This window comes from Anopheles moucheti, chromosome 2, assembly GCF_943734755.1.
Source record: "Anopheles moucheti chromosome 2, idAnoMoucSN_F20_07, whole genome shotgun sequence".
In the NCBI taxonomy this organism is placed as follows: Eukaryota; Metazoa; Arthropoda; class Insecta; order Diptera; family Culicidae; genus Anopheles; species Anopheles moucheti.
Window position 1 is genome coordinate 71,598,692 of NC_069140.1, and position 13,548 is coordinate 71,612,239.

Below are 13,548 nucleotides of genomic sequence, written 5' to 3' on the forward strand. Positions count from 1 at the left end.
AAGGAATAATTTATTTGGTGTGACGAATGGAAGGTTTTTACTTTGAATAAGCACTGGAAGGGTAGTTGTGGTTTGGAATTGTCAGAGCTATTTTATTTTTTTAATTAATTATATTGTTCCATTTTTTGAAACAGTATTTTCATCGCGATTTCCAATAAATTGTTTAACTATACATTATAGATTTATAACAAATAAGGAAGAAATATTAATGTTCAATGTAGTAATCATATTAGATAAATATATGATTAAAATTTTTGAAATTCTCATTCATACACTGTTATTCTGGCTTATTATGTTGAATATAAAATGTGCTTTATTTTAGTTTATTTGCATACAGCCATTAGCCATTAGTAAGTTACGCAGTTCTCGAGAAGTTTTGTATGTTAAAATCAATTTTTAGTTCGCAAATTTCAAACAATCTCAAAAACACTTAAACATTTCAATTTCCATAAAATTTTACTGTTATTCTCAAAATAAGCGAAGAAATATCAATTTTTAATGTTTGTACGAATACCCCTTGAATATTAAAAGATATTATTAAAATAATTCATAATTTATAAACATCCATAACCCTCAAATTTTTATAGATGAATCAAAATTAAAATAAAACCCCCGTATGTTGTTTTGTAAAACTTTGGTAACGTTTATTAGTATCATAAAAACAGCTGAACATTAAATTACTTCTATCACTTTCCGTTAATGTTACATTTAGAGTGAACACACAGTTTAGAGTGATATTATTAATGCTAAGCACATCTCGTGTTTTCTCAGAAGGTCGAGAAAATGTGGCGCCCGTTCGGTTTCGAAAGTAAGCACGATTAAAAAGGTACTATCACTTGTCACTTGGTTGTGATCTCACGTCGGCCGTCCCTCTGCGTCAGCCAATGTTGAACATTCGCTTCTTGATGCGCTTCAAAGCGTGCGTGTGCGTTGGATGAAGGTTTTGGTACTGATCCTCCTCGGTTTGGTACTGTAACCGCACGGCATCACTTTCCGGACCCCAAACATCCAGCGGTTCCAGGGCGTTACGGGCAGCTTTACGAAGCGATTCCATCTGTTTACTGCGCCGCCGGTATATCGCATAGACGTACCAGCCGGGTAGTTGCAGAAATGCGATGGCGTAGATAAACAGCCCTAAAACTGAAAAAGCAAACAAACCCTCAGCCATTGCCACAGCGCGATGACCTTGCGCCGTAAGTATGCGCATGATAGTTCCACCTTACCGTTGTACCCCATCGGGACTTTTTGCAGCTCAAAGTCGGCAAAGCTGAAGATAAGAATGAGCAGTGTGGCGGCCGGTGCAATTAGTCCCCAGCACACCCGCCAGTAGAACGAGGTTTCGATGCCGAGCATAAACTTGATGTCTCGGCAGATGCGATCGACGCCGTAGATCCACGCAACGGTGGCCAACTCCAGCACGGCAAAGGTGAGCGTCACATACTTCGCGCCATAGTAATCGATCACATCGAGAAAATCAAATCCGCCCGGTGTCAGGTAGAGCAGGCCGAAAAAGTATCCCACCGTCACGGTGCCCAGCACAACCTGCCAGTGCTTGAGGTTTGGCCGCTGGTCCCGGATCGCGGTAATGATGCTCGTCGTTACGCCCAGATTGCTACCGACGCCCACGATGAACAGCATCAGGAAGAACAGGGCGGCAAACAGCTGGGGCAGGAACTGGAATTTGGCAATCGCATCCGGGTATGTCATGAAGGTGAGGCCGGCACCGTCTCGTGCAAGCTTCTGAATGTCCGGCTGGCCGCTGACGTACGCCAAATTGCCGATCACGCCGAACACGATGCATCCCGCAATGATGGAGGTGAATGTGTCGAGCCAGGAGATAATGACGGCGTCACTGCAACACAGAACGCGTCAAAACGACCGTTAAGGTTAAGAAAATTTGGACGAGCGCGTAGGGTACCCGGGTACCCCTAATTACCACCGGCCACTACTTACCGATGCACATTGTTGCTGAAGTTGTTGAAGGAGGAGTACGCGATAATGCCTCCGTAGCAGACAGACAGTGAGAAAAAGCATTGCGTTACGGCCTCGTACCAAACCTAGGCGAATGTAACGTATCGGGTGTAATGCGCATTGCCTAACTTTAGGGGGTTGCGTTGTCGTTACAACAGGCTTACCTCGATGCTGAGTAGCTTATCCCACTGCGGTGTTATGAAGTACAGTATGCCTTGCATTGCCCCATCCAGCATTACAGTTTGGATGAGAAGAATCAGTATGATCACGTAGGGAAAGATCGCCAGGAAGTACGAAGCCTTGCCAGTACTCTTTGCTCCCCGGATGAGAATTGTTGCGACGACAATCCAGGCGAACAGGAGACACAATGCCAGCTTCCAATCGGGTATGCCCAACCCATCGTCCAGTGAGGGTGCCTTATGGATGACTTCCTTTCTGTGGTATGAGATCCGCTATTAGAAAACTATCTCAAGAAACTGAAAAGTGCGTATAGTTACAGGAAGAACAGTTCGGCTGAAGATTTCAAACTGACGGATGTGTTGGTGGGCTCGAGTTTCCCAACAAAGGAAGAGTTCACACAGTTTGCCCAGGAAGGGTTGCACTCGCTCCACGGCAAGGTACTGCTGAACGATGCGACAAAGTAGCGAAACGTAATCGCCAACACCGGCGCGTAGTAAGTCATCACGACGAACATTGCGATCGTTTGTGCCACACCGATGCCTGCAAAACGAATCCATACCGTGGTGTTAGTTTTGCTGCTTTTTTTGCTATCTCGCCACACTAATCATACCACGCATCGCCGGCGCTAAATCGTACAGCTTCACGCACCCTCTGCTAGAGAACTGGCCCAATATCATCTCCAGATAGTAGATGGGTCGGCCAACGATAAACAGCACGATCAGGTACGGCAGCAGGAACGCTCCACCGCCGTGTTTGAGGGCCGTGTACGGGAATTTCCAGATGTTGCCAAACCCGACCGAGTACGCGATGCAGGAAAGCATAAACTCAATGTCCCGGCCCCATTTGTCACGCGCCGTGCTCGTGCTGGTTTTCGTATCGTCGCTGATCGTTTGCAGCGTGGTGCTGGAATTCATCGGCTGCAAGCGGGCGAGAAATAGAGGAATGGTTTGAGTGAAATGCATTGGCAGTCGATTAACTAATCAATTAACGCTAATCGAAAGCTGCCTGTCGGACACTTCAAACAAGCAGAGGTGGAGCACACGGCACGATTCTGCCCACCAAACAGCACCGCTTGGTCATTGTTGTGAATACGGGAAGCAAAACAAAACTCGCCATTACAAGTGACGCCACTTATCGGTTACGATCACTGCGTCATTTTTGACACTTACCGATGCTACCGATCGATTATCAGCCTTGCCGTTCTCCGTGGGTCCTCCACTGTATGCGTGGTTCTCCATGATTACTCTCGAGATGACTGTCAAAACTGGTGCACCGTGGGCACGTTCTACGCTCACTCTCACTCTGGCCTGTGTTTGGCCAAGGTTCTATTTTGCAAAACGCGTTCGAACCCGTATGCGCACCCGATGTTGTCTCGATCACAGCCGATGTGCATTTAACGGTGCTGCGCTGGATGCAGGACACATTTAATCGGCGAACGTTTGCTGAATGAACCGTGCAAGTGTTACTCAACACCAGCTTAGTTGTGACGAGTGTGGCGGTGCAAACACTGGTCGAAGATCATCTCGCGTGCACCACACGTTACCGATTCGTACGCGACAGCGATAGTAAACCCGTATATCTGTGTAGCAGTGTAGGTGATGGCCCACCAGGCAGTATTTCCATCTCGTAAAACCCAAACACCGGGGGCCAATACACGTTTGATACATGGTTGTGGGGTATTCCCAAAAGCGAAACCGGTAAGCCAAGCCGCGTACACCTAGGCACGATGCACCAACATGTGTCTCAACCAATCGGTTTTTTGTTGCGGTATTCCGATGTACTTTCTACGATATATTTTTTGTACAAACGAGTCTCTTTTGTTGATGTTGTTTTGCACTCTAGAAAGTTGGCAGCCACCTGCGCTACTAAACTTGAAGCAGTTGGAGGCGATTCCGACAGGGAACTGTCTGGCTTCCCGAAGGAATAGTTATTAGTAAAATATTAATAGCAAAGCACTTACAATTACTAACACACCGGAGCAAGATAGTTGCCGCTCTGCGGACTGAAATTATTCAGAATATTTCATCTTCTTAAGCATTACTCAATGGTCATTTCTTGAGATAAAACTCAGCAGAGCATCATGCGAGTAAACGGAGTAAATTACAGGAGAGCACATAAATTACATTCCATAACCATAAACTACACTGGTAATGTGATAAGAGTGAACAGTTCCATCTTTTCCATGCAATAAAGAGCAGCATCGTCATCTAGTCGCATCAATCCTAGACGAGATCATACTGGCGCGGTGCGTTTCAGAATTGGCATCAATTTGGCGTACATTCCACCGGGCAAAGTGTGTACATTTCGCTGGAATTTTGTCTTCAATCATCAACCCTCTTAACTCTTCCAATGGGAGAATACGGGATGCAATCATAATATTTGTTGTTTTATTTTTTCTCTGTAAGAGTTATGCATCGTGTGCAGTGGATGCATTTGGGGTTTTCACGTAGAATTGAAAAGAACTTCTGACGAATGATGTTTTTCTTGCTTTTCTAGGGAATGGTTGTGTTAGTCATACTGTGTGATACGCTCGATTAGATTGAGATGCGGGAAAACATGTGTTCTGCCAGTTAAAACAGTGACTAGTGTGCTTAGTTATGAGATGAAATAGACTTGGACATTCTTTCTTGGAGAGTCATGTCTATTGTTTGAATAATTTAATATCATTATAAAGACTAGCTTTATTAGTGTATTATCAAGGGAAATCTTGTTATTTGATATACTTTTAGAAGTAATAGTTTTATTTTTTTTATTTGTTTCGGTAAATAATGAATATTTCTGCCAAAGAATGTTCACATCGTTTGTATATTCAGCAATGTCGTCTATATTTTTGTTCCTATTGGATCCTTTCTCAAGTTCGTCTACTACCATACTAGCTATTGGGAATATGATCCATTTTGTTAATTTTATTTCAATTGAAATCCCAGATTGTTTGTACAGAGTAACTCTTCCATTCTGGGAAGATGCTCAAAAGCGGAAATTATATGGATGTCATCAAAACCAGAAAAAAAGAGTCAAACAATTCCATACAGTTCTATACTCTAATACGGACGAATTGAATATACTTATAAGCTCTTTATTTCTTTATCTTTCGATCGCTTCATCACTTCATTTCGGATAAAACGTGTTTAAGATTTTACGAAGAATGTTCTTTCCAACGCTATCGCTTTGGGGGCCAACCTCCTCACACATTTTAGCCATTTCGGTGCGGTACCGCAATCGCATCGTGGAATCCTCCGGACCCCAATCGGCCGTGGGTTGACAGGCAGCTGTGATTTTGTCGATGAATCTTTTTTCCGCCCTATTGTGCAGTTCATACGCAGCCCACACTACTACTTGCACCATAACAAAAGCGTAAAGACACCAACCAAATGCTGGAAAATTAAAAAAACGCTGTTTAGTAGAGAATTCAAACAAGTTATCGTGTGTTATTGCCGTGTGTACCGGTCATTCCCGGCGGAACCGGAAGCGGGGTGTATTGAATGAAGCTGAACAGCCATATGACGATGACGATAGCGAGGGTAACAAAGCTCCAGCAAACCCTCCAGAACACACCGGTTTTGCGGTTCAGCATCAGCTGTATGTCCCGTGTAATCTGGTCCACACCATACAACCAGCAGAAGGTAACAATCTCCAACATCACCAGTGTAAGCGTGGTCAACGTAACGCCATACTTGTCCACTACGTCCAATACGTGCAAACCACCCTGGAACGATGCCAACAATGCACATGATACGTTTGCCACTAGCTAGCTTTCCCTGAAAGTACCCACGTACCGGTGTAATGTAAACCAACCCGCAGCCAAATCCGTAGATCGCAATCATCACCACCACCTTCCAGTGGGGCAGCTTGGGGAAGCGGTCCCGGATGGCGGTCGCTATCGTTGTAACGATGCCGGTATTGCTGCCCAAACCGAGCAGGAAAAACATCAAAAAGAACAGCACGGCAAATACGTTCTGGGCCGCGTCGAATTTGGCAATCGCGTCCGGATACGTGACGAAGGTTAGCTTGGGACCTTGCGAGATCTGCATGTCTTCTATTCGATTGCGCGTTATGTGCGCAATGTTACCGACGATACCGAACACGACGATGCCCGATATGATGGAGGTGAAAGTATCCAGCCAGGAAATTATCATTGCATCGCTAGAGAAGGTATCAAACAGTTGAATTTGTTTATAAAATTGAAGAAACATACATTTCAACTAAATTATTCAGTTTATGATAATCTGTAATCGATAGAAGGTGGTTAAAAGTTAAATGAATATATAAGACATTCAAAATAAAATACATTTTTTTTTAGTGTGCAATAAATTTCGATTAAACTTAAAATTAAGTATTATGTTTAGATTAACATAAAGCAAGGCAGTCAAATTACAACTACAGCAAATTATGACAGCAAATTATCTGCTCCACGTAAAAGGTACGAATATGAGCATTAGACGGCACAGTTCAAGCATGAATTGGGCAAAAAGTAATACAAAATTTGAACAAGCCCCTTTTTGTTATGAACAGTCAATCTCGTTCTGCATAATGCGCTGTTATGTTTAACTTTTACAACTATTTTTACATCTATTTTTCTCAACTTACCGGTAAATATTGTTGCTGAAGCTGTTATACGAAGCGAAAACGATAACCGAGCCCAACGAAATGGTTAGCGAGAAGAAGCACTGCGTTACGGCAGCATACCAAACCTGTGAAAGCATAGAGAACAGACCATTAGGACATGAAACAATTAAAATTAAAATTATTATATTACCTGCACGTCAAGCAATTTTTTCCATTGTGGTTTCAACAAGTACAGTATACCCCGGTCTGCACCTTCGAGCGTACACGTATGGATCAGCAGCACCAGCAGTACCAGGTACGGAAAAATAGCCAAAAAGTAGGACGCCTTTCCGGAGCTCCGAATGCCTTTGATCAAGATGCAGGTGATGCAGATCCAGCAGAAGAGCAAACACAGTGTCAGCTTCCAATCCGGCCAACCGATACCTTCGTCCACCGTCCAGTAGTTGTGCAGTACGGAGCGATTGAAGTAGAACTCGGCCGATGGTCGAAAGGATTCGTTCTGTGCGTATCCCTTAAATTCCGATTCAACACACCCGATCCATTCCGGTTCACATCTAGCCCATGGGAGCGGGCTACCGAAGGAGGCAACAAAGTAGCGCACCGAAATCGAAAGTACCGCGGCGTAATAGCCCAGAATGAGCACCAGGGCAAGTGTTTGTCCGACGCCCACACCACGCATCAGCGGTGCCACGTCAAACACCTTAATGGAGCCCCGGCTCGAGAACTGACCCATCACCATCTCGAGATAGTAGAGTGGCCGTCCGACCAGGAACAGCACCACCAGGTACGGTATGAGAAAGGCACCGCCACCGTTCTGCATTGCCGTGTACGGGAAGCGCCAAATGTTGCCGAAACCGACCGACAGTGCGACACACGACAGCAGGAACTCAATACCGCGGCCCCATTTCTCGCGCTTCGCATCATCCGGCTTGGGCAGGGTGTTAACTTCCGGCGCCTCACTGCCGCCGATGGTTAATTGAGTAGAACCGCCGACGGTAGACGGGATCGGGTTGGTGGTTGTGCTCATGGTATTCTGTAACTTAATTATATCATCAAGCCATTAGTTGCCATGTTACAGTGATTCCTCTTTATTGCAGTAGACGCGAGATTGTCGCCGGTCGTGAAACGTGACCGGCGGACAACGTATGAATGAACTTCGATCGTATGCGATGAAAGTGCTTTTTGGCAAAGCGTCCCAAGAACTCTGGTGAAACGGGTGAGATATAAGGATGATTATTTAAAATTATGACTTGTGGACCTTCATTGTGGTTGTGTATGACGTTCGTATAAGTCTTAAGAATTGAGAATATATTGCATATCCTTAATTAATATGGAAAACATTTCGTGGATGATGTAATACGTATCGCGTGTAGTTAGTTTTGCATTTGATAAGACATACAAGGCTATACGACAAATACTTGTTTTTGCGATAACCTTAATAATCCTTCCAAGAAAATGTTTTATAACATCAAAAATACATTTTTTGAAATTTTCCATAGTGACATTTTGTAACTAGTGCTTGGGAAAACTTGAATGATTCGCATTGGACGCCGAACGTGTTAATGATAAGTTGCGTTACTGATGTCACACAAAGTCCGACAAATCGCACAGCGACAAAATGGACGTTCTATCTGTAAAGCCTTAAGGTGTCATTAAACAGTAAAACCCCTGTCAAAAGATATCACTATCTGTTTTATGTACACAAAACATTATTTACTCTGCCACGCAAAACTCAAGAACAAGAAAGCTTCTTCCGTAGTAAATCCGGGGATTTGTGTGTGGATGACATCATTCTATACTTGTAGCCGGTTTTACAAAAGTTTCCTTTCGCATTTTGTCTAACGTAATAACAAAACATTTGTTGAGTATTACTTAAGGACTCTTCAAACCTCAAATTGTGTAATTAATTTTCAACAAAACTATTTTAGGAATATTTTCATGTTTTTTTATATTCCTTTTTTTCAACGTTTGTTAATATTTTGTAAATTTACTAGCCCAATTTATTTATTTTATCAACTTCAGTTGTTATAATTAAATCTTTGTATCATCAATTATCGAATTTTAAGAAATAGTAGTATTCACAACTTTGCGATAAAATAAAACATTTTGTTTTGTTTTTAACACAGTTTTTTTAAATTAATTTTAATTTGTTGAAAATAGAGCGAATCATGCGAATTATTTATCTGAGTAAATACAAACATAATTCATATATTTTAGTAACATTGTTTTCTGGCTATGATGGTAGTTTGTAAAGTTAAATTAAGTTTCCGATTATTTAATGCTCTGACACATTACATGGGTTCTCGGCATATGTAACATGTTACAAATATTCCATGTAAAGCATAATTCAACACTTTATTATTTTTAAAACACTCTCACTGTGACGAACATTCATGTCACATTTGCTTTTCTATAATAATTAACAAATTCACATAAACTAATCACTTTTCCATGAAATATTGCACAATATTTTCACCATTCCACCATCGATTCCTATCTGGATAGAGTCAGAGACGGAGTGGTTTTACTACGCCATTCGGTATATTTTCGGTTTCACGTTTTTACCGCTGGCTTTGTTCGATTTGTACGCCGTTCGAGTGCACTTTCATTCCACTAGTTTTCGGAAGGGAAGATTTTTTTTTGTTCGCGTTCACTCACCAAGATCGTTTTGGCAACACGCCGCGATAGTAGCGCACCACCTACGGTACCGTTCGCTTGGTGACTGTCCTTTGTGAACTGAGCGTGATTCTCACCGCGGATCCAACGACCGAGCTGCTGGTGGAGGTGTTTCTACTACGAAAACCATCTGCACTGCAACGCGAAATCAGCCGGGAAAGTGCGCCAATGGCGTATTTAAGGCAAACTTGCATTGTTGATGTGCATGCACCGCGCTTGAAACAACTAGACGTGGTGTAAGAACATCCCACTCCATTGTGGTTGTAATGATTTCCATTCAATTCGTAGAACTATTTACACTTCGATGCAGGGAATCGATTAAATCGCGTCAATTTTTCTTTTCCAACCACTCGAAGACGAGCGGCAACGGTACGATGTCGTATTTCTATTGCTGATGATGTAAAAAACGGCTCTTATTTCGCTGCTTTATCATCAATTGTGATAAATCGCGCAAGCAGCACACTGCCCGGTTTTATCTGAGTGATGCCATCATTGGTGGTGTTTGAGGGACGGTTTGAGGAATAGTAAGGTCGAGAGATGGACGGCATGTATGTATTCTACAGTACTACGGTTAATCAAATATTTTGCCACACAATCTGTGCGTAAAATTTGGTCTCGGGCCAGTAATAAACCGACACCGTTTGCTTTTCATTTTGTTGTACTGTTCGCGCGTGCTTTCGTTCTCTGGGCCCCAGGTGTTGGTGGGTTCGAAGGCTGTCTTCCATTTCGTTCGGCATCCTTTCTCGTCCTGAGTTATTATCGCGTACCCGGCCCATAACGGTAGCTGCAAGATAGCGAACGCGTACAGAATCCATCCTGCAACTAGAATTGGATAGTAGAGGCGAATAGTTGGTTATATTCTATATATAGACAACGCTCCTTTACTCACCATTGTATTCCACGGGGACGCTCAGTGGGACGTAATCGACGAAACTCACCACGAGAATGATACCCACCAGCATCGGTGCAAGAATTCCCCAGCAGATACGCCAAAACAGTCCAGTTTCGATCTGCAGCATAAACTTGATATCACGGCAAACACTGTCCACACCGTAGATCCAGCCAAATGTAAGGATTTCGAACAGCGCTAGCGTGAGCGTGACGTACTTCGCACCGTACGTGTCCAGTACGTCCAGCAGATCCAAGCCGCCGGGTGCCAGGTAGACGACGCTGACGCAAAACATCGACACGCTAACACCCATCACGATCTTCCAGTTCTCAACCGTTGGACATCGATCGCGGATGGCGGTGATAACGCTGGTGATCGCACCCAGATTGCTGCCAATCCCCACGATAAAGAACATCAGGAAGAAGAGTACGGAAAAGAGCTGCGGACAGTAGTCGAATTTAGCAATCGCATCGGGGTATGCCATGAAGGTGAGCCCCGGTCCTTCCCGCACTATATCCTGGATGCTGGTTCTGTGCGTGACGTGGGCCAGATTGCCTAGCACGCCGAACACGATGCAACCCACAATAATGGACGTGAACGTGTCGAGCCAGGAGATAATCATTGCGTCGCTAAAGTTGTGGAGATAGTAGTTACACTCATCAGCTTTGTAACGCTGGATATCATTACTTACCGGTAGACATTATTGGAGAAGTTGTTGAAGGAAGAGTATGCGATGATACCACCGAAGCAGATCGATAATGAGAAAAAGCACTGCGTCACGGCTTCCATCCAGACCTTGGCCGAGAAGAGGCTCTCCCATTTGGGTGTTAAGAAAAATTTGATACCCTCGAGCGAGCCTTCGAGGCTCAGTGAATGGGCGAGTAGAATAAAGATGATGACGTACGGAAAGATGGCAAGGAAGTATGCCGCTTTTCCCGTGCTTCGAACTCCCTTGATGAGGATCACAACCAGAATGGTCCACGAGACGAGCAGACAGAGTACCAGCTTGCCGTCAGGCCAACCGAGACCTTCCTCCAGCGGCGCACGATGCATTATCGTGTTACTGTTGTAGGGAGAAACATGTTTGAAAATTGGTTTCAATCTCACCTTGACGCGGTAAGATCTCCCACTTACGTGAAGTACAACTCGGCGGAAACATTTCTTCGATCCTCGATGGAAGCATCCGATGTGTTGGGATATCCTCGCAGGTCCGAATCAATACACCGACTCCACGAGTGATGGCATTTGCTCCACGGCAGTTCACTGCTGAACGACAGCAGCAGATAGCGTAAGGTGATGGCCAACACGGGCGTGTAGTAGGACATTGCCACTACCATTGCGACCGATTGACCCACGCCGACACCGCGCATTGCCGGAGCCATATCGTAGATCTTGACGCATCCCCGACTGCAGAACTGTCCCATAGCCATCTCGAGATAGTAGAGGGGCCGTCCGATCACAAACAGCACGACGAGGTACGGTATCAGAAAGGCACCGCCACCATTGTCGAGGGCGGTGTACGGGAACTTCCAGATATTGCCAAATCCGACGGAGTACGCTATACAGGAGAGCGTAAACTCGATGTTGCTGGTCCATTTCTCGCGCACCGGAATGGTAGGGGACGCGATAGCTAAGGTAACGCAGTTGGTGTGCTGAAGTGACAACAAGAAGGTATTTTATTTGACGATCTTTGTTTGGTATTAGTTCAATTAGGCATGAAATCGATGTGCGAATAAGCATATTTCCGCTAGATGTGCATTATTTGTGTTAGATGTTATCGAAACTATTCAAACATAATAAGAGTTATTATAATTTAGACTAAAGTGTGTTAAACTGTCTAAAAAATGTGACACTAAATTACAAAACTCGTGAAGCTACTAAGGTTGCCCACATGGTTTAGAGATACGTAAAATATGTAAGGCACTCATTGATGATCTAAATATGTCAACCAAAGAGATCTAAATTGGTAAGGCTAAAGGTTAGGTCAGGCAGAGCACTGAGTAAGGCTCCAATCAAGATTTTCAACTCTTGTTATCGAGCATTCGATATGATGTATTTATAACGCGATTTGTTTATTCTCATCTGTTTGATATTTTTAAAATTAGTTCACAATCCATACCAAGTGTTGTGGTTCATTTTTAGATCACCGATGAGTCTAGCGAGTATTAAAAATAGTAACGTCAATTATCAACCCTTTTTCATTCATGTCTGGAAACTTTTTTTGAGAAGCTACCCATTTTCCATCGCAGCTTCAATTATCGTGCAACTTTGTTGTGGTTGGTATGTACACAATGTGTGATGTTTTCATTCGTTAGCAGCTTCTCACATTATTCTTCTGAATTTTGCAAATAACATGACACAACATTGTCAACAAGGCAACAGGATATACTGAGCTCGCCGTGCCCTACTTTTCGGGTGCTACTCAAGTGGGTGGGTGGGTTAATAATAGCCAAATTACTGTATTTGTTGCACTTCTGCCTCTATCTGCCTTCGTGTTTCCATCCGTACACCACCTCTCCCGTTGGGCAATCGCGTCCGGCGTGAATCAAATCGATCAACCAATTGAAATGTTTAATGACTACCGCGAACGCATCAATTGGCACGTGTGACATAGGCACATACGCCGGTACGCGTTGATGGATGGTTAAATGTATTTTGGAAGTTTACGCTCGACACCGCTTAATGCTTCCGCTGGCAGCGTGCCATCAAACAAATTCTTGCTGTGGCGGGTTTAGCTTCCCTTCCGACCACACAGCTGGCAGTGAATTATGCGCTATACTAGGCGGAAAAACCAGCAACACTTCCAAAATGGCATCCAAACGAACGAAACAAATGATACGAACACGGTACACAGTTGTTGAGGGTGACCTTTGCACGAGGCAATCGAATGAATGCCGCCGGGTGGCAGAACCACCCCAATCACGTACGGTTAATCCTTTGGCAATTGTCTTTGGGGTGGAATCCATTGCTGCACGTTGTTCTGCTTTGGTCAAATAATGATTGTTTGATTGGTTGCTGCTGCCACTTCACGTGCGATGCCTCGATCGGTCGGTGGATTCTGGGAAATTCTTCATTCGCCAACACACATTGCACATGCCACAGCAATTTGCGTATCGGATGGTGGATGCAAAGTGACGCTATTCCTTCCTGCGGATCGGAGCACAACACACTTTGCTGCGTGAAAATGTACCGAGTCTCACGCTGGCCTGATACTGACCGATCGATTGATCCGGCCGGATGCACTCGGTGTGGGTGGTATAAAAAGC

At 44.1% G+C, this 13,548-nt stretch overlaps 3 protein-coding genes across 3 annotated transcripts; all 3 read right to left on the bottom strand.

The window, feature by feature from the left end:
* Positions 1-642: 642 nt before the first annotated feature.
* Positions 643-3,420, bottom strand: LOC128309442 (sodium-dependent nutrient amino acid transporter 1-like). The gene is made up of 7 exons (XM_053045831.1): positions 3,321-3,420; positions 2,762-3,068; positions 2,469-2,691; positions 2,136-2,406; positions 1,954-2,057; positions 1,224-1,852; positions 643-1,140 (listed from the first exon to the last, which is right to left on the bottom strand). Exons 1-7 carry the CDS (start codon positions 3,387-3,389, stop codon positions 878-880), a joined length of 1,866 nt encoding a protein of 621 aa, XP_052901791.1. The 5' UTR covers positions 3,390-3,420; the 3' UTR covers positions 643-877.
* A 1,778-nt stretch (positions 3,421-5,198) lies between these two features.
* On the bottom strand, positions 5,199-9,517 carry LOC128299556 (sodium-dependent nutrient amino acid transporter 1-like). Its single transcript, XM_053035558.1, has 6 exons — positions 9,376-9,517; positions 6,908-7,756; positions 6,739-6,842; positions 5,928-6,294; positions 5,596-5,857; positions 5,199-5,525 (listed from the first exon to the last, which is right to left on the bottom strand). Exons 2-6 carry the CDS (start codon positions 7,742-7,744, stop codon positions 5,260-5,262), a joined length of 1,836 nt encoding a protein of 611 aa, XP_052891518.1. The 5' UTR covers positions 7,745-7,756; positions 9,376-9,517; the 3' UTR covers positions 5,199-5,259.
* Positions 9,518-9,706: 189 nt separating this feature from the next.
* On the bottom strand, positions 9,707-13,394 carry LOC128299557 (sodium-dependent nutrient amino acid transporter 1-like). The gene is made up of 5 exons (XM_053035559.1): positions 13,210-13,394; positions 11,417-11,934; positions 10,974-11,345; positions 10,283-10,911; positions 9,707-10,215 (listed from the first exon to the last, which is right to left on the bottom strand). The coding sequence occupies exons 1-5, from the start codon at positions 13,246-13,248 to the stop codon at positions 9,965-9,967; spliced, it is 1,809 nt and encodes a 602-aa protein (XP_052891519.1). The 5' UTR covers positions 13,249-13,394; the 3' UTR covers positions 9,707-9,964.
* Between the last annotated feature and the right edge of the window lie 154 nt (positions 13,395-13,548).